General features: G+C 40.1%; 1 protein-coding gene across 3 annotated transcripts in view; it reads left to right on the forward strand.

Moving 5' to 3' along the window:
• pcdh11 (protocadherin 11) overlaps positions 1 to 8,871 on the forward strand; it is a gene marked incomplete at both ends in the record, with an annotated part of 145,804 nt that extends 136,933 nt beyond the window's left edge. For all 3 annotated transcript variants that reach the window (XM_080773549.1, XM_080773550.1, XM_080773551.1), the window contains one exon: positions 8,411 to 8,871. In XM_080773549.1, the coding sequence (XP_080629675.1) occupies positions 8,411 to 8,871 (461 nt within the window). The remainder of the gene's footprint in view (positions 1 to 8,410) is intronic.
• Positions 8,872 to 19,409: the final 10,538 nt, after the last annotated feature.

Genomic DNA, 19,409 nt, shown 5'->3' on the forward strand with positions numbered 1-19,409 from the left:
TTATGTAGGCCTACATCACATTAGAAACACATGTGGCTGTATAGCCTTGTCAGCCCCCACAACCCATCTATTTTAACAATTGTCAAGTTGGTCACGTGGGCAAAAAATGTGCGGTCCAGCCAATTACAACCTGTTCGGAAAAAGATGTGCAAGCCAATCAGTCACCAGCTCTCAGCCCACACCAGGCCCGCCCCCGGCTCACACGCCAATCAGAGTCACCAGCTCTCAGCCCAACACAGCCATCTTGCTTTTTATTTATATGGGCGAGTGGAAATTTAATGCACATAAATTAATTATAGGTCCAGCAAGCAAATCACGATGGTCTGTTTGTGCTCAATAGGTCACAATAACATTCCGATTTTAGGTGTTGTGTTTTTTATGACATTTTGGCCAGTAGTTTTATATCTATCGTTTTTTCTTTGACCAAGACAGACCATGCTAACGGTGTTAGCGTGTTAGCATCACACAGCTTACAGGCTCAGTGTTGCATGAATACTTTCAACCATGACAATGCCAACTACTTTTGCTACACACACCACAACATCGCGCGGCTCTGGCCTCTCCCTCCCTCCCACACACACACACACACACACACACACACACACACACACACACACACGCACACACGCACGCACGCACGCACGCACGCACGCACGCACGCACGCACGCACGCACGCCTGCACCCACAACACCCCACCCACACACACACACACACAGGAACATCGCGCGGCTCTGGCCTCTCCCACACACACGCACGCACGCACGCCTGGACCCACGCCCACTCCACACGCCACCCCTTCATTCCCCCCCCCCCCCCCCACCACACACACACACACAACAATGGGAACTGCGCAAAGTGGTCGGGGGGGTAGGACCAAGGGATTTGGGATTTGTTTATAAACATTTTGGTATTTGTTTATAAACATTTGTGATTTGTTTATAAACATTTGTGATTTATTTATAAACATTTTGGGATTTGTTTATAAACATTTGGGATTTGTTTACAAACATTTGGGATTTGTTTATAAACATTTGGGATTTGTAAGTCTCATGGGGGGGGTAGGACCACTACCAGTTGACCTGTAGTAAGTCTCATGGTCATGGGGGTAGGACCAAGGGATTTGGGATTTGTTTATAAACATTTTGGTATTTGTTTATAAACATTTGTGATTTGTTTATAAACATTTGTGATTTGTTTATAAACATTTTGGGATTTGTTTATAAACATTTGGGATTTGTTTATAAACATTTGGGATTTGTTTACAAACATTTGGGATTTGTTTATAAACATTTGGGATTTGTAAGTCTCATGGGGGGGGGGGGGGGGGGGGGGGGGGGTAGGACCACTACCAGTTTACCTGTAGTAAGTCTCATGGTCGGGGGGGTAGGGACCAAGGGATTTGGATTTGTTTATAAACATTTTGGTATTTGTTTATAAACATTTGTGATTTTGTTTATAAACATTTTGTGATTTGTTTATAAACATTTGTGATTTGTTTATAAACATTTTGGGCTCTGTATAATATGTTGCCTAGGGGCCTCAAAAGGCCTAGAAACCGGCACTGGCGCAAACCAAAACAAACCAGGGTTGCCACATATCGTGGATGTGAGAGTGAAACAAGCAACCAGGTCTATAAAAATGTTAATAGGCCAGTTCAAAGTAGGTAAATCAGAAATGGTCCGAAAAATTAGTCTTAAAATAATCAATTATAGTGTTGACTGTCAAACTTTGTTGTCTAATGTTGTTTCAGAGCAGTGGAACTCAAACATTTCCATGTCAAGGACTACCAATATTTTAAATCAACTTTACAGATAAACAAGTCCAAAGTAGCTTATAATGATCAGACTTGGCAACACTGTCTCTAGGTTGAACGTTCTACTTTACAAGCTCACACATATGAAATATGTTTTTTTTGAATCTTCAAACTGAGACATATTTTATGATAATACTGTTAGCACAGTCATAATACTCCAAGAGCATACAAATGGAACCAAATGGACCCTGATTTTCAGAGTTAAATTAACACTGATGATAGTGAGTGTACTCCCAGAGAGCAAATGGTATCAAATGGGGGTCTGTGGCCTAATGCATTTCAAACTGGGGGTTCTTGGTATTATATTCTCTGCATATCTTATCAACTTGGGGTGAATATTTTCACCACAATACTTTACTGAAATATTTCACAAGAATATAACACAAGAGTCAAATGTACGGTCAAATGTAATCACAATATAGGCTACAGATGTAAATATATTTATGACACAGTAAAATGTCGAAAATTAGTGCTATTCCCCCCCCCCCCCCACACACACACACACGGCAGGCAAGGCTGTTGCTTGCATCGTTAGCAGGCAGCAGCTCTCTGTGACTGTAGTTGTTTCACAATGTTTGCGTATTTATGAGAAATAAAAAACACTTTCTGTTATTATAATAACTTAAAACCCATCCGTTACTACATGTGCAGGGCACACTACTGAGTTTAAAAACACAGCTGAAACATGAAGTGGAGTCTGTCAACTCCCGCAATTTCCTTCTTCCCATATTGCGCTGCAACGTAACTAGAAATTCTAGTAGTATACAAATACTTTGACAATGAAATGAATAGTGGCGTCCAACCAGAGTGCAATACAGTAATGCAGTAATGGGAATAAATACACTTGTTGTTGAATGTACAGAATGTACAGTATGTACAGTAATATATAATAAATAGAAAAATAGACAATGAAGTATAAATAGAAATAAGGAGTATGCATATATATATAGACACACCCACCCACACAAGCCATAAGTCATAACATGCTAGTGTATGTATGGTGTGAGCATGAGAGTTCAGATGGGAAGGAGGAAGGGGGGACGGAAGGGGGTATCATTGTTCAGTGTCATTGAGGAGGGGCAGAGTTCAGCAGGGAGACAGCAACAGGAAAGAAGCTGTTCCTGAGCCTACTAGTGCGGGAACCAATAGACCTATAGCGCCTTCTTGAACAGGGTGGAGCAGTTGAGAGCCCATGAGAGGTCCTCAGAGAGGACAGCCAGGAACTTGAAGCTGGACACCCGCTCCACCACCGCCACGTTGATGTGGATCGGGGTGTGGTCACAGCGGTTAGTTCTCCTATAGTCCACAGTAAATTAGTAAATTATGGTCCCATTCATTTTCAAATGAACAATAATGCAGGGTATGTTTCTAGTACTGGTTTTTACCAAGTGAAGACCCCGCCCTCGCTGCGGTTGCAGCCAATTCATAGCAGTCTTTTCCGGTTTCATTTGGGAACCGGAAGTTCAAAGACGGCGGATTTCAATTCGCCGAAAAAGTGATCTCTAGAAACCAATTGGACTCTTTATGTCCGTTCATTTTACAGTCTATAATGTTTCTGGACAGTAAGATGCTCTGGAGGCAAGCTGGAGCCGGCACCATTGGGATGTAAACACACACCCTGGACACCCTCCACCCAAATGCCCTTTGTGTGCATCATTTCCATGATCCTATAATCACATGATGTGCCCAACGCCAAAAACATAATTCCCATGTATGATCTTCAGTGGAACAGTGCTGTGCTTGTAAGTGGGATGCTAGAGATTTGTGCTTCCGTGAATGTCATACATGAGTTTCTCCAACAGTGATTATTAAAGTACTTTGATTGGAGAAATGGCTCTCGCTTGCCTGCGCAACACCCAGCGGTTTTAATACCGCTATTATTATTAATGACCGTTCATTTCCATATCCAGATTGTACGTTTTGTGAGTAGGTACAAGGCTAGGTCCGTGAAGGGATAGTCTAGGTAATTACAAACCCAATTACGTATTCCCTTTCATTTGTTTGACCGAATCACCCACATGCTCACATTTCCCTCTTCCACTCTCTCCAGATGTGGACAAACATTTCCTCTCTCTCTGTCTCTCTAGATGTCTCTGTATCCCACACCATCTCATGCTCTATCTGTCTATCATACAGTACAAAACAAGAAAGAAGAGAATAGTAACATTATGGTACTTGTGGTGAGTGCACCATTAGTGGTACTGTGGTACTAATATGTTTCCATGACTATTGATGGGAGTCAAGGTCACTTGTTTAAACATCTCAAACAGCTCAGTAATCTTCTTTGCTTTCTTTTTTCTGGCACCGTTAACCCTGTGGATCCTGAATTAATTAAGAGGGAGGCTGCATGAAGTGATATGGCTTAGACTGGTCATACTGTATTAAATGTTTTCAAAACAGAAACCTTTTTTTGGCCTAAATATAAATCCCATGTTTGTCACATGCTGCCAGAGATTAGAAATTAAATATCTTCTTTCCAATAGTTCACCATTAATTCATGCTTAGGGGTCTGAATTTAGATTTCAACAAGGTACACGATTGGACTGGGACTCAGTGAGACCCAATTAAAACTCACTATAAAAAATGTTGAAGATGGATTCCTGCATATAAATGAGTTTGCTACTCTGCTATTCAAGGTTCCTTTGAAAGGGTTGACAGGATATTGAAGTAAAGAACAGTGAATTAAGCCCATGCGGTGTGCATATCAAGATTAGATGTAACTTAAATAGGAGATACAGTATAGCTATATGCATGCAACTTTCATCTGTAATTAAATACATGGGTTTTACAGTTTCCCAAGCTACAGTAAATCATTAGTACCTTGTGTCAAGCGTTACTGTGCATGTCAGAGCCGGGGCATATGCCATCCTGATGGTTGTGCAATGATTTTAATGTCCTAGATGTGTGCAATTATCCTTTTAATTAGCAATGATGCGTTTGTGCATGCTAACATAATGAGTGGAATCATGACACGTGTACAGACCTTAATGTGTAGCTCATTAAGATGTAACTACCTCTGTCAATAAGACAATCAGCAATCATGGTAAATATCCCTTAACAATTGTAATGAAGAAGACCTATAATAGTGTGGCAAATGGTCTGTCTGTCTGTCTGTCTGTCTGACATTTGCATTATTGAATTTCATGTTGATCATAGAAAAATAAAACAGATGGAATGCCTACTGCTGTAAGAAAAAGATGATACTTAGATGCAAATAACGAAGTCAACATTCCAAATATTGCATTACGAAGAAAGAAAGGGCACTACCTCTTGGGATTCAGTCATGCTTTGGCTATGATCTTTAAATCAAATCAGCAACCTTTATTCCTAAGTCAAGCTTATTGTCATGATAGTATCTTGCTGGAGCTTTCTGCTATAACTTCCTACTGTAGTATCAGCATTACTGTAGAGTACCTTCATTCAGCATCGGTGGCACCAATGCTGGGGAAGCTGGATATCATCTGTTCAAATAGGATATATGACTAAGATGCAGGAAATCATGTGCTTACACTGCAGGTAAGTGCTTAAATAGTAAAAGTACATCGTCTGCAGAGATCTCACAATGCATGCAGTTAAAGTAATAAACCACTGTCTATGTTCTACAAGAACCCTTACACTAGTATTATCATATCTCGTGTTTTACCCGCGTCAAATGTTTGTACAAGCTGTTAAGTTTTGCTGTAAGGACAGAAGGTCAGTCGAAGGTGGACACATACGCGTTCGATCTTTGGCCTGCCTGAGGATGTGTTGATGTTGCAGAATGGGGTGGCCATGGGCTACCGCTGTGGTATTGACCTTGCGCAAGCCCTTAAGATCAGTTAGGAGCCCGGCTGGGCTCCCACAGGGCATCTGGAGAAACAACCTAAGAACATGGATAATAGATGTCCTTATGATCTCACAGTCACACTAGCCCGTAGGCTATTCGGTGGATCTGGGAGTTGGGTGCTGTGCAGAATTTGGAGTCAACAGCTGTCATTTGTTCCAAGTATTAGGTTAATGGACATAGACTCGAATCTACAAAGTCTGAATTCCAGAGTAAGGTTGTGTCTGTTTCAATCACATCAGCACTATTCAAACTAAGCTGAATCATCTTGGGTAGGTGGAGGTATGCCCGATTTCAACAGTGCAATCTATTATCCCCCATCGTCAGCCATTATCCCTGCTTGTCTGTCATTCAAATTTCCTTGAAGGAAAAGAGGAAAAGAGGATTCATATCAACAGGGGACCTGCGGTATCAGTTGCGTGTGATTCCTTGCAAAACCTCCGCAGGGGTACAGTTGTTTCCCCTGAATACCAAAGACACTCACTTAAGCAGCACACATCACACGCCAGGCAACGGTGTGCCTCTGGCTGACGAAAGCAGCCAGCTAAAGCTGTCAGCGACATCACTCAGTCCGTGCTCGCCCCCACCATCATCACCACCTAGCCAACCTATCCCCACGGAATAGAAACTGGCACAGGGCTACATCTCTTTGAGCTGTTTAATGTGAAATGCTGGATGCAAAAAAAAAATGGAAGCACTCAAGGCTGTTGACACAGCAGCACTGTGAGTTCATGTAGTTTTCACCCAGGGTGCCATGGAGCCACGGCATACCTTTCATGTGTAAAGCACATTACAGGCAGCTTCCCCCTTACATGCGTTGATCGTTTACGATAGAGAAAGGAGCAAAACACCTTGGTTAAGATGCATGTCATTGCTGTTGGGCAGAAACCTTGTATGTGCAAAACTGTTAAATTTCATGTGGAAAAAAGACTTACATTTTAATAAATCCAATGCAGTTATTATTTAGTCACAAGCTTCTGTTAATTATTTTCACTTATCTCACAGACAGACGTAACCACTTTCAACATGGGGGACGGGGACGGGGGGGGACTGTTAGACAAAATAATTATAAAATATAGGACATAATAGGATGAAATTGGGAGATGAAACGTTTCTGCCCGGCAGCAAAGATATGTACATGTACACATGTGTGTGTGTCAGTGCATGGCATGCCTATGGAATAATAAGTCTATACTAATAGCGTTATGCCGTCAAAAAAGGCAATACCTTGAAAAGGCATTGACAACAGCAGAAAACACTTGGGGAAAGATTGAGTCAGGGAACGGCAAGGACTTGGCTCAGACCTATTGTGCTTGCTCAGAGAATGAGTGAGCGGCATGCATTTTTGCCTTAATGAAGTTAGTGACCCTCTGAAAGGTGACACATTTACCGCTCAGGGGATTTATACACTCCTGCTCCAAGGCTCCAGTTCAATATGGAGGACAGATTTTACTCCACGTAGGTAGGCTACATGCACACACTCCAAATATAGCCCCACAACTCACACCAGGAGATTCATTTTCCGACACCGTTACCATAATTAAAGCCTAAGTTGTTTCCTTCAATCTTTTGAATCTTATTCAATGAGAATATTAGTCTTAAAACATTTGCAGAACCACATGAAACAATAAACAAGGTGACAAGACACATTGTTTGAGATCTGCCGACATCTGGGGAACAGAGTTAAACAGAGCATGCAGAATGTGTAGTCTACATGAGGGGAAACGGTGGCTGCACTATAGCAGGGCCTAAGACCGCTCAATTATTGATAGCATTCTTACTTATGCAAATATGTTGAATTATTTCTAGGTGACAGCTTGACGTTGAGGCCTGGAGGAGTGATGTGATGTTGGAGCGAGGACCCCTCTTTTCTTTGCGAAGCCTAGGATGCATAGCACTGCCTCAGTGCATACTGTTTTACATTCTAATTATCTGCTTTGACAGGCTTTATTGCTGGGGCTCAATGCCGAGGCCCCCGTCCCGGACTCATTCCACATGTGATGTCAGTGCAGGCATAATGAGATAAGATAGTTTGAGTGCTTAGCCTCGCCCATTCGCCACGTGCTCCCTCACTTTCCGAACCCCCGACCCCCAGCCTTGCAAACGCATGCAAATCAAATGCGGTCGCTCTCAACTATAGTGCATTCATTACCACCTTGAATGTGGCAAACATGCTCACTAAAATACACATCCCAAGGATACAGGTAGACATGTGGTTTTTATTCTGCGCCTACAATTCTGCCTTTGTCTTATGTGACCAGCTTTATGCTGGAGGCAGAAAGATCAAAAGGGGTTTGAGGTGTGCCGCTATTCAAATAAACAATGTTTTTTTAAGATGTCTGTTAAATATTAAATACAGATAAGCCAATCTAAGACACAAACAGAGAGACAGTTTTTCCCCATCTAACTTTAATTAAGCTACAGGGAATTCATTGCATATTGTAGGTAAACAGACAGAGTCAGGGGAATACCAATGGAAATTAAATGCTCTGCTGCTGCTTTTCTCATTACAAACATGAAATGAAACATTTATCATGACTTTCATTTTGCTAAAAGGCCAACAGTTTGCGGGTCAACCGCTGATAAAAGGACAACTTTATTCTATTTACTTCATGATTTACAATTTCATTCTTGCACCTGCACTTACTCTATCTTCAGAGTTCAGCCTTGTTTGGTGGCATGGTTAATTAATTATCTCTCTCCCATTATCTGTTTCTGTCTGTCTGTCTGTCTGTCTGTCTGTCTGTCTGTCGCTCTCTCTCTTTCTTATCAGCTATAGAGGTGAACCTGCAGAAAGCCTTGGCTGAGGCCTCCGAGACCTGTACCCAGGAGTGCCTGATCTTGGGCCACTCTGACAGCTGCTGGATGCCCCCAGCCCTGGCCCCATTCCAGTCTCCCGGTAGCAACAGCCCCACCTCCACCACTGCCACCACCACATCTGCCAATACCCCACTCCCCTCCTTCGGCTTCCAGCAAAGCTGGGCCCGGGGTGGCAAAGGCAGCATGGGCAGCATGGGGCTCATGGATGGCCGTCACACCCTGGGCAGGTCTGTGCCCAAAAAAGATGAACTGGACAAAGGGATCAGCCGGCCACAGTTCTACCACACCCTGGATAGACACAGTAAGAAAGATGACCCCGTGAAGGTCATCCCCCTGGCTAGCTTTTCCACACCCGGGCAGCAGACCTCCAGCCACGGCGGTAGCGCTTCCTTCTTACACGAGCACCAGTTGTAAGACAAACAAAGAGAATCTGTCAATCCGACATACACACCACTCTATCCGTAGATTGCTCTGTCAGTGACTCTTTGATCATTGTGCGTGTCTTTGACAAACTATGATCAGCTCCATGCAAGCGAAAAGAACCCAGCAGCGGCTGCTTTTAAGATGATGTCATGTAGACGAAAAAGTGAACCTTTTGAAGGAAGGATGTTAAGTATTTACATACCAGATCCATGTATACTGTAGTATGTAAACGGTTATTCTATACCAAAGTAGTTCCATCACAGAAAAAACAACAACAAAAAAAACAAAAAAACAACAAAAAAATGAAAAACGAAAAAAAATGATGTTATTGCCTTCAGTTTGGTGATGTTTGTTTTTAATCATCAGAAAGGACTCTGTGCGCTTCACACTCACTGAACCCCAGCTCAGTGGAACAGCGAGCAAAGTGAAAGACAATTACCTTGCATATAAACAAATGCAAATAATAGAGCATATTGTATGGAGCAAGCTGAAGCTGGCTAAATGCTAATTGTGAGCTCTGGGTGGAGGATGTTTATGTTCAAGCTCTGGTGAAGTATTGCTTAGTATGTCATGCAGCTCCAACTCCTTGTAGAAGATGTCTCTTCCCTCTAGCCGGAACATGTTTCAGAAGTCTATTTTGGTCAGGGGACTGTAGAAGGGTAAAAAAAAAGTCTACAATGCATAACTAGGCCAACAGAAGGCTGCACCGATATTCTATGGTACTCTATGTTCTCAACACACCTCCTTACACAAAATCTTAAAGTAAAAAACACACTTGCACAGTCACACCCAAGATGTTTTCCATATGGTGATTGCTCAGACTCTGCCACCTCTATTAATATTTGTTTATACCCAACATTATCTCATTAGCTTAGTCTAGAAAGGCACAGACAGATGCACGTTGGAAATGATGCCTTTGTTTTCCTCCTCTCTTTGTATTTCTCACATTCTCCACTCTTCATCACTCAGAACAATACACACGATAAGTGGTATGGAGCCAATTACGACATTCTCACAACAGTGTAATTACTGTGTGATCTTCATAGCGGTAATCATTGTTGTTGAAAGATCTAAAATGGTGCTCCCGCCTAGCCAGAAACCTGTAATGCGTGCCATAGCAACAGGAGAGTGCGGACAGTGTCCCCAAAATAGAAGCTTCTTTTGACATCTTCCTGCAGCAATTCATCATATAATTAACAACTCTAATGTTCTTTGTATTAATTAAGAATTCTGCATTTTCAAGCTGTTTAGTTTCTCTTCACAGTTTAATATATCGACCTCCCACTTCGTATAGATGCTGACAGAACAGCAGTAAGTCGCAATGGGCCTGGCTGGGTAAAAGCTATTTTATCGGGGCCCCCTACCCTATGACTGATTGTTGATCCTGTTCAGGTGTGATCACACTGCCAGCTTCTTCTCCAGCGCCACATCTGTTGCGTATAATATTGCAATGCTGCTAATGACTAAGCTGAGAAGAGAATGGGTGTGTTTAGGATCATTACTGGTTTAAAGCACTAAGTGACATTCATTTTACAACATTCCTATAGTCCATGATAATAATTAAACAACATTACACTCATCAAGTTTACTGATCTCCCATATCCTTTAAAACAAATACTCTATTTTAAAATGCCAAACTAGGGACAGGAGTTGGAAACAGCCATTGGCTATAAACTGTGTACAACACATAGGGACCCTGTTCTGACAGTTTTATTGTAATTATGTGAAACTGCACCATCCCTAAATTAAATATAAAAAACACACATAATATAATGATTCTGTCTAATACTCCAAGCCAGGCTTTCAGCTAAAGAGCTTAGAGAAATCATTTTCTAGCGATATCAGAGACTTGGGAATAGGTGTAAATCTATAATGCAAGGTGACATTCTCTAGGGATGGGCCAAGTCAAATTGTGTTTGCACGCTCCTGGCTGCTGCTACTATTCCGTGACACCTGGGGTCAAGACTGCTATAATTATTAAGAGGATTGTGTCGTGATTCAGTGAAATTATATCAGTCAGAAGCACAATGGGTCAAGGGCAAGTCAGGACCAATACCATCCATCTCGAGTCAATTGGGAAAATGAATTCAATTTTCACTCAAAAACAAACAACAAAATTAAATAAACCTTCTTATGAATGTCCCATGTTTGGGAATCTAATTAGGGTTTAATTGAGGAATTTATATTATTTTCTCCAGATGTATTATGTCACGTTCTCGTTATCGTGAAACAACATCAATAACTTGAGGATATAGCATTAACAATTCATATCAAGTCAAAATAAACACACAAAAGAATAAATTGTGATGTAATTGCAAGATTTGTCAGTCAAACTGAATCAAAAGTGAGGCTCTGTGTGTAGCCTGAAACCCAACAAATCTTTGTTGGGTTTCAAAGTAAGCCTAATGAAATATTGGTTTGGGTTGTGGTTGCAGAGTCAAGAAACAATACCTTTTTTTGAGTGTCTGTGGGAGTATTTCACAATAACAAAATGGGTAATTTTGTATCTGGTTGAGAGAGACGAGCAGTACATACATAATGTGATGGCATATTGTCACTGTATTTTATAGTAAGAAACTTTAAAGTGATTTGTTTAAAAATATTTACTGAATCACATGTATAGCATTAATGCAGTAATGCATTATGTAGCTGATACCCCTCAATCTTTTAGCACTCTCTGTCCACAAAACGTTATTTAAATGTTATAAAGTTTTTTTTTGGCATCTAGATAAACTGATTTTAAACAAAATGGAAACATCTGCATGAATGTACATTAATAGGATGTTATTTTGGATACAAAACAATAGATGATTATTATTTTCCTTTTGGTCTCCTGCAGTCTCCCATTTTGTTTGAGCACCGACCGTGTCCCATGTAGAAGTACAATGGTGATATCAAAATTTGTTAAGAAAAAGCAAAAAAAAAAAAAAAAAAATGCAATATGAATGTGTATTAGTATTTCAGTGGATAAGTGGCACATAGTCTTCTTAGTAAATGGTGTCACTTGTTGCCAAAGGTTTTAATGTTTCACAAACAATGAATGGACAGTGGACAATTAAACCTGAAAGTGCTGAAAAACGCTTAGAAGAGATCACTTATTTGCATGATTACACCCCCTTCGTCATTTTTGTACTTTTCTAAAGCCCCAGACCATACTAATAGTATACTAAAAGCCTGGATGTCAAATGTTTTTTCAATGATTTGGGTTTTCCAGCGACGTTAGATTCGAAAAGTATGTGTCATGTTCACTGCGTGTCAACCTGCCTCATTATATGCATGAGCTGTTTGGACCAGCAAAGCTGTTTTTTGACACTTTGATTACGTAATTCATGATTCCATGTCAATATCAGAATTGATGTTTACCGCTCTGTGTGTCTGTCCTATCAGGGACAACATCAAAATGTTACACAGTATACACATTCAAACCTTGTGACGTATGCTTACAACATATACAGTGCACATAAATGTGAAACATTTTAAATTGTATATAGCAGTACCCCTACGAAATTATAAAAACAGGTGCCACACTAGAATAACATAATGAGTAACATGTTAATCGCTGGATCAGTATGGCGATGAAGAGGAATTTCAAATATGAAATGATGAGACGACAATCTCTGTTCTACTGTAAATGGCTATATGCATAATATTGCTGTGTTGGAAGGTGTGTGCATAAGACATAGTGTGTGTGTGTGTGTGTGTGTGTGTGTGTGTGTGTGTGTGTGTGTGTGTGTGCGTGCGTTCGTGAACCCACACAAGTCTGTATACTGGCATGTGTCTTGCCAGGATATTTTGTGCACACACATGTATCTTGTATAAAACTATATCTAAAACCTGCTATGAGATATAAGTATATGCTTGTAAATTAGTCATCGGTGAGAGTAGGTCAAGGTTGCTTTGAAAGAAAGCTAAAATGCTTGCCAGCGGTTATGTGTTGGTCAGTTAAAGCTATATGTGTGTTGTCATGCCTTTGTAAGATATCCCACCAAAATCTATGAAAAATAAATAAAATAATGATAATAATAATTATGACTTTCCATGTGGTAAAATGATTTTCTTGGAATTTTACTTGAGCCATTAAATATTGAGTCTTCAAAGTAAGAATGGTTTATGCTTGTCCTTCATTTTATGCTGTGGTTTTGTCATATCAATACTTCACTTACAGAAATTATCCTACAAATCATAGAAGACCTCTTGGTTTCTGGCGAGGACAAAATGCAGATTGAGGAAGCCCTCGGTTCTGACTTGACTCTGATAATAAATTACACTTTGGTAAAAAGACACTGACAGATTCCTAGCACCTGTCTAACTACTTCTTCAAAGTGAGTGACACACAGGGCCACAGCTACAACACCAGAGGGAGCAACTACAATCGGTATAGCACAAACATGGGGAAATTATCATTCTACTCTGCCATGTGAAATGCGCCCTGACATCATCCATTAATTAAAGGATGTGAATCACTGGTTTATTTAAAAACTGGCCCGAAAAAAGAAAAGAAAAATCAGGAAACTACATGGAGTTAGATATTATTTCACATTGAAATGAGGGGTCATACACTGCTGCTATTTTGCCATTTTCTCCTCTGTAATGTAGGTATTTATATTTGCTAATGAAATTGCCCCCATTTAGTATTCCATATCATATGAATTATGCATACATTTCATCTATCTATAAATGTGACTGCCTCTCGCATAACTTGACCACCGCCTGACCGATTGACTTCAAACTTGGCATGTATATCAGAGGTGTGTTGTATCGAGTTAGAATTCAGTTGAACTGTACGTACCAAATGTATTTCTGTGTTCCCTTTAATGCCTATACAGCAACGTATATGGAGGTCTCTGTATCAGTGTTGTTTTCGTCGACAAAAACTATGACGAAAAATGTTCGTCGACTACCTTTTTTCACTGACGAAACAAAATGGAAACTAAATTAAAACTAAGCCATGATGACTAAAACTATGACTGAACTATGACTGGAAAAGGACAGTGCTGTACACAACAACTTTTCCCACAGATCGCTAAATAAGTACTTCCAGTTTGTTCATAAAATGTATAAGTGTTATTGGCATTTTCTCCTCTTTCTTACCGGACCAAACACAAGACAATCACACCATTTGTCCCTGTGGGATTTAAGTACGTTTACACCTAATGTGTTACACCCACGCAAATGGAAGCTCTGTGGCTGGGGACAGTTTTTTTCTTTTAGTACATCCATGGCAGGTGTTAAATTCAGTTATTTTCTAGACTAGACTACATCATTTATAATTTCTGACCAACAGGTTAATTAGTTAATTAAGTCTTTGGCACGTAAGTTCACAAATACTTTCCACCTGGCCAGCCACAATAAGAGTCGTGCTGTACAACGTTCCTAAATCATTTCTATGATTAGAATTGTGAGAGCAGTACTGCAGCAAAAACTGACATTTCCATTTAATTTCAGCTTCTTACAGTACTATATTCTGTATGGAATGATTAATACGTTATCAGATGTTGTTAAATGTTACGTTTTGTTTGATTTCTTTTAATAAAGGTAATTTGTTTAACAAAGTCACGACAATGCTTGCCGGTGAGGCAAAAAGTATTCAGTATATTGCATGTATGTAATTGTTCTTATCCAAAATGATGTTTTCTTCAATGAAAATGGATAAAGAGTTAATAGTTATGTTAATGTATAGTACTATAATATGTAATGAAATTACCTTTTTGAAAAATTGCATTTCATAAAATTGGTATCATTCAGAAATCAAGGTATTGGTACGGGACACAGTACCGACAATGTTTGAATGATACCCAGCCCTAGATGACATTATAAAAGGTTCAATTCCAAATTCATTTTGAAGAGTGACAGCTCTGATTTAGACATGACATGTGAACTTTACTACAAAGATATACCGGTACATTCTTTTTGGTCCTTGGCTGTGAAAAGTTTGCCTGTCGGTCTACACCCACCTATCCATCCGTCCATTACAGCCTTGATGACTCAAAGTCTGCAGTACCTTCCCCATCGCCCTGGGCTACTGTACCTTACCGGAGGCCCTTTTGGTTTAAAGATTCTGCCACAGTTCTCTGTTGAATACATAGCCCTCAGAGAACAAACCTCTGGCATAGAGTGCAGAGGTTGATGTTCGTGACAATAGGACATGACAGGATCTGTCGGCGATGACTCCTAACTTGTGCGACACAAAGAGACATGTCTTGCACCTTGTAAAAAGCCAATGGTTTACTGGACCGTGTCATCGCTCTGTAACATTATGCTTTGTCCTTCTCAATTAACTAAAAGACAATTGCCCACGAGCTGGCCCATTAGTTTCCCGTGGTAATTGGCTTATCATGAGATGATGATTATGCCAAGGATATCTGCGCTGTCAAAACACACATATACATACAGCTATACACCAATAATTGCAACCTATTCTCAGTGAGAATACGCTAACAAGAACTTTTGTGATCTTAACAGCACACTCAATCAACCACGCGCACATATTTTCTGCTAACGAGCTTGATACTTATTATAAGCCTACATAGCTCTCAAGGTGTCATCTGTTGGAACATTGCAGAACATACAGTATAGTGATTGTCAAACAGGGTCCTCATTTCAAATTGTAATTAAACTGGCCATCAGGTACCTTGAGGCTGTTTAGTCAACAGCAGGATACTAATTACTTTAAGATGACCTTTGGAATAATATCTAGTGAATTATTCATAAATGAGAAAATTGCATCTGAGACATGCCAACGACATCCAGGGGACAGTCAAGTTTACATGCAAAGATTTCACTTCTCGATATTGGTCATGGAAACAAGGACGATGGTTGCATAAAAATGTGGTAAGTTTTGTTACTGAAAATGAATTGTATTTTTTCAGGAAAACAATACATCTACAACTGTATGAATTTCTGACTGGAGGGAAATCATATTACAAATAAAATGTTAATGAAAATGATTCCAGATACCTTAGAACTAATATATCCACCCTGCAATGCTAATTGACAACTCAGTCAAAACAGTGATATAACTTTCAAACGTGGCCTTATGAACTGGTTACTGTGGATCAGGAATCATCCAAATTAAACAAATCAATCTCGATAATGATAATTGTACAATGGTGGGTTAATACCAGTGAAGCAGAGACAGAGTGTGTGTTGTGTGTTGTGTGTGTGTGTGTGTGTGTGTGTGTGTGTGTGTGTGTGTGTGTGTGTGTGTGAGTGAGTGAGTGAGTGAGTGTGTGTGTGTGTGTGCTGTATACACACTGTACATACTGTAGTGTACTATATGCGAATGGTAAGGAAATGCAATTCAAAACAAGTTGATGCAATGTATTGTGTACAGTATAGAACTGAACCTCACCAGAATATTATGATGGTTTCTGTATGACAGCTGAATCAATAAACCCTACAGTATATGGCTTCTGGTTAAAAAAAGAAAAGAAAGGGAGGAAGGGAATACCATGCATTAATTTGGGTGTAGTGTCCATAAGAACAATACCCCATGAGTGGCCAGGTGAGGAATTGAATACATCTTATGTCAAGTTTTCAAATGTATTGTATACACATCTTTTGAAAATAGGGTATCTACAAGCTCACAATGCCTCACATCACGACGCATTGTGAGCTTGTAAATCGGCTATTTGCCAAAATGTATAGGGGTAATGTAAGTGGGCAATGTAGTTTTGTAATAATAATCCACATCTACAAAGTAACTAAAGCTGTCAAAAAAATGTAGTGGAGTAAAAGTACAATATTTGCCTCTGACATGAGGTAGTGGTGTAGAAGTTAAAGTATTGGTAATTGGAAATACTAAAGTAAAGTACAAATACCTCAAAATAGTACTTAAGTAAATGTACTTAGTTACTTTCCACACCTACTTTAATAGCATGACAGTGATATAATATAACCATACAGTATGCCACAGCCGGTGTAACGTCCAGACATCGTCATAATTGAGCATTTACTGTATGAGAGCTTTATGTAACTATGTCAACAGTGACAACCTTCCTCATCACCATTATAAATGTATAGGGCCCTGATCATTAACAGGCCTTAGTAATTGGCAGTAATTAACATTGAACTTGCCCTCAAAAATATGAGCAGACTTGAACCATGCCAGAAAAAGCTCCTCTATCATTACACAAACACTGTAACTGAAAAAGACTTTAGATGAAAGATAGATTTTACGGTCATAATGTAACCACAACATAGAATGAGAATAACGCAGAGCATACAAAATTACAAATGTTCTTTAAATTAAAATCACCCACTACAGTCAGTGGGTGACTGCAGTGGGTGCCCCACTCTCTACCTTCCTTTGCTAAATGAATACAAAATACATCCAGTTGTTGATTTGTTCAATATATATATAGGCACATAAAAAGTTAAAACATACATCTTCATTAGCCCCCTAGCACCAAAGTGGAACATCAGAGAAAATGCTAAGACGTTAACACAGAATGTGTGATAGCTCTCCTCTGCCTCTGGACTCCTGCAAATCTATACGATCAGAAGAGCACACATCGTGCCTGACAACTCCGTTCAAGTTCACCGTGCATGCATGTTTCAGCAGGTCCCTGATGCCGTTTCGCCATGGCATTTTATTTATTATTTTTTTTCTCCAGATTCTCCCCAATAGCACAGTAGCACTCTTTGATATCCGTGAGATCAAACAAAAACAACACTGGTGACATTTACTGCAGTGCAATGTGTGGTGTTTGTGTTTTGAATGTGTAATCACTATTCATAGGGAAGCTCGATTTGGTGATTTGGTTTTGTTTGAACAATAGATGGTCTGGTTTGTGATGTCATGTAGTACAATAACAGCAAGCAAAACACTGCAAGGGATGTCATGCCGTCAGCCTACTATGTAGTCTGAATATGTGCTCTCTTTATCATTCATCCATCCATCTCATCTATACACAATGGTATGTGTATCTTCCCCCATGCAACATTGTTGGTTGGTGCATTATCAATGGTGGAAATGAATACAGGCAATATAGCACAAAGCAAAATGGTTGAAGTAGGCACTGTAGGCTACAGTAGGCCTATGCACAAAAAGAAACAGTTGAAATCTGTTTACACTTGACTCAACTGTACCATGTAATGTTCAAGCGAGCATGAAACATAAGCGCCCCATAGCGATTGTGTTGTAATCATATCACAACGTTCTGCACTGCAATGTGCCATATCCATTTGACATGCATTTTTCATGCCTGTATCTTTATAGATGTACCTGGCTGTAAGTCTGTCTATGTATCTGTTTACAAGCATTTATACACTTAATTATCATAAACCACTTTCAAGCATCTATTTTGGGCATGTCTTTATAGACTATAATATCTTTCAGAAAGCTTCGTTGTTTTTCTCCTAAAATATCAGATCTTCAAGCTTGTGACATGTCGCAATGCGCTGTGAGCTTGTGGATCTGCTACAGTATTGTTGCTATGCAACGATGTCGTATGATGAAGTATAAATTGGTTGTAAGTGGTCCATCCCCATCACCACAACAGCTATTCTGAGCAGAGTCAACCTTTACTTTCAAGAGCATCTTTGGAACAATGACAGTGACAAGTCAAAGAAAGAAACACCAGGGGAAAATCAATATTGCAATTATGTGTGCAGATAATGGACACAAGCCGTTATTTAAAGTGACCAAAAAGAAGAGCGGACATAAAACCAATTCAAATTCTGCAATAATTTCAGTTTCTCCCATCTGACAGTTCTTTTTTTTGCATGGATTTACTGTCACTCGAAAAAATAATAGTTTTTCTCTTGCCTCTCCTCTATCCAATTGGCATATATCTAATTGTTCCCGTGTCCCTTATGTTTGCATACTCTCGTCAACTTAAACTCGATTAGCTGATTGTTTTATCAGGAACACAAACCTCGACAAAACAAGCAGCAATTAAAGTCAAGAGATTAGCTAATTGGGATCTCAAGCATTGGAAAATTTGTGCTTCTGCATGATAGACTAAAACAGACACGCACACGTGTGTGTGCTCGCGCACGCACACACACACACACACACACACACACACACACACACACACACACACACACACACACGTGTGTGTGCTTAAAAGAGGTCACCTCCAACCCTGTCAAGCAGGTGGGTCAGAGATCTGGGTTTGATAACTGGAGGGAGTTAGAGAGCAGCCATTTGACAAGCAAGACAACGCTCTGACAGCACTCATTGAGCCATGATTAATGACTGACATCCCAACTGCCTGTCTCATAGAGGATGCAAATGCAACACCGAGAGGAAATTACCCTAATACGTCCTGTAATTGGATGCAGGAAGTATCACATGGAGCAGAGATGTAATGAGGCCGCTGTTACAGCGAGCACCACTGGGCTGAGGAGGATATTGTAGTGTGATAGGAATGACCCCCAACAAACCTGTCTCATTTGTACTAATGCTCTGACATTTAGTGAAGACTAGTCCAAGTCAATGTACAGTATGACGACTCCAGTGGAAACGCTCCACAGCTAAACCACATCCCACTGTGCAAAAGTCATTTGCTTATACTTTGGAC

The sequence above is a fragment of the Protomyctophum bolini genome (genome assembly GCF_963924005.1).
Source record: "Protomyctophum bolini genome assembly, chromosome: 10".
Classification (NCBI taxonomy): domain Eukaryota; kingdom Metazoa; phylum Chordata; class Actinopteri; order Myctophiformes; family Myctophidae; genus Protomyctophum; species Protomyctophum bolini.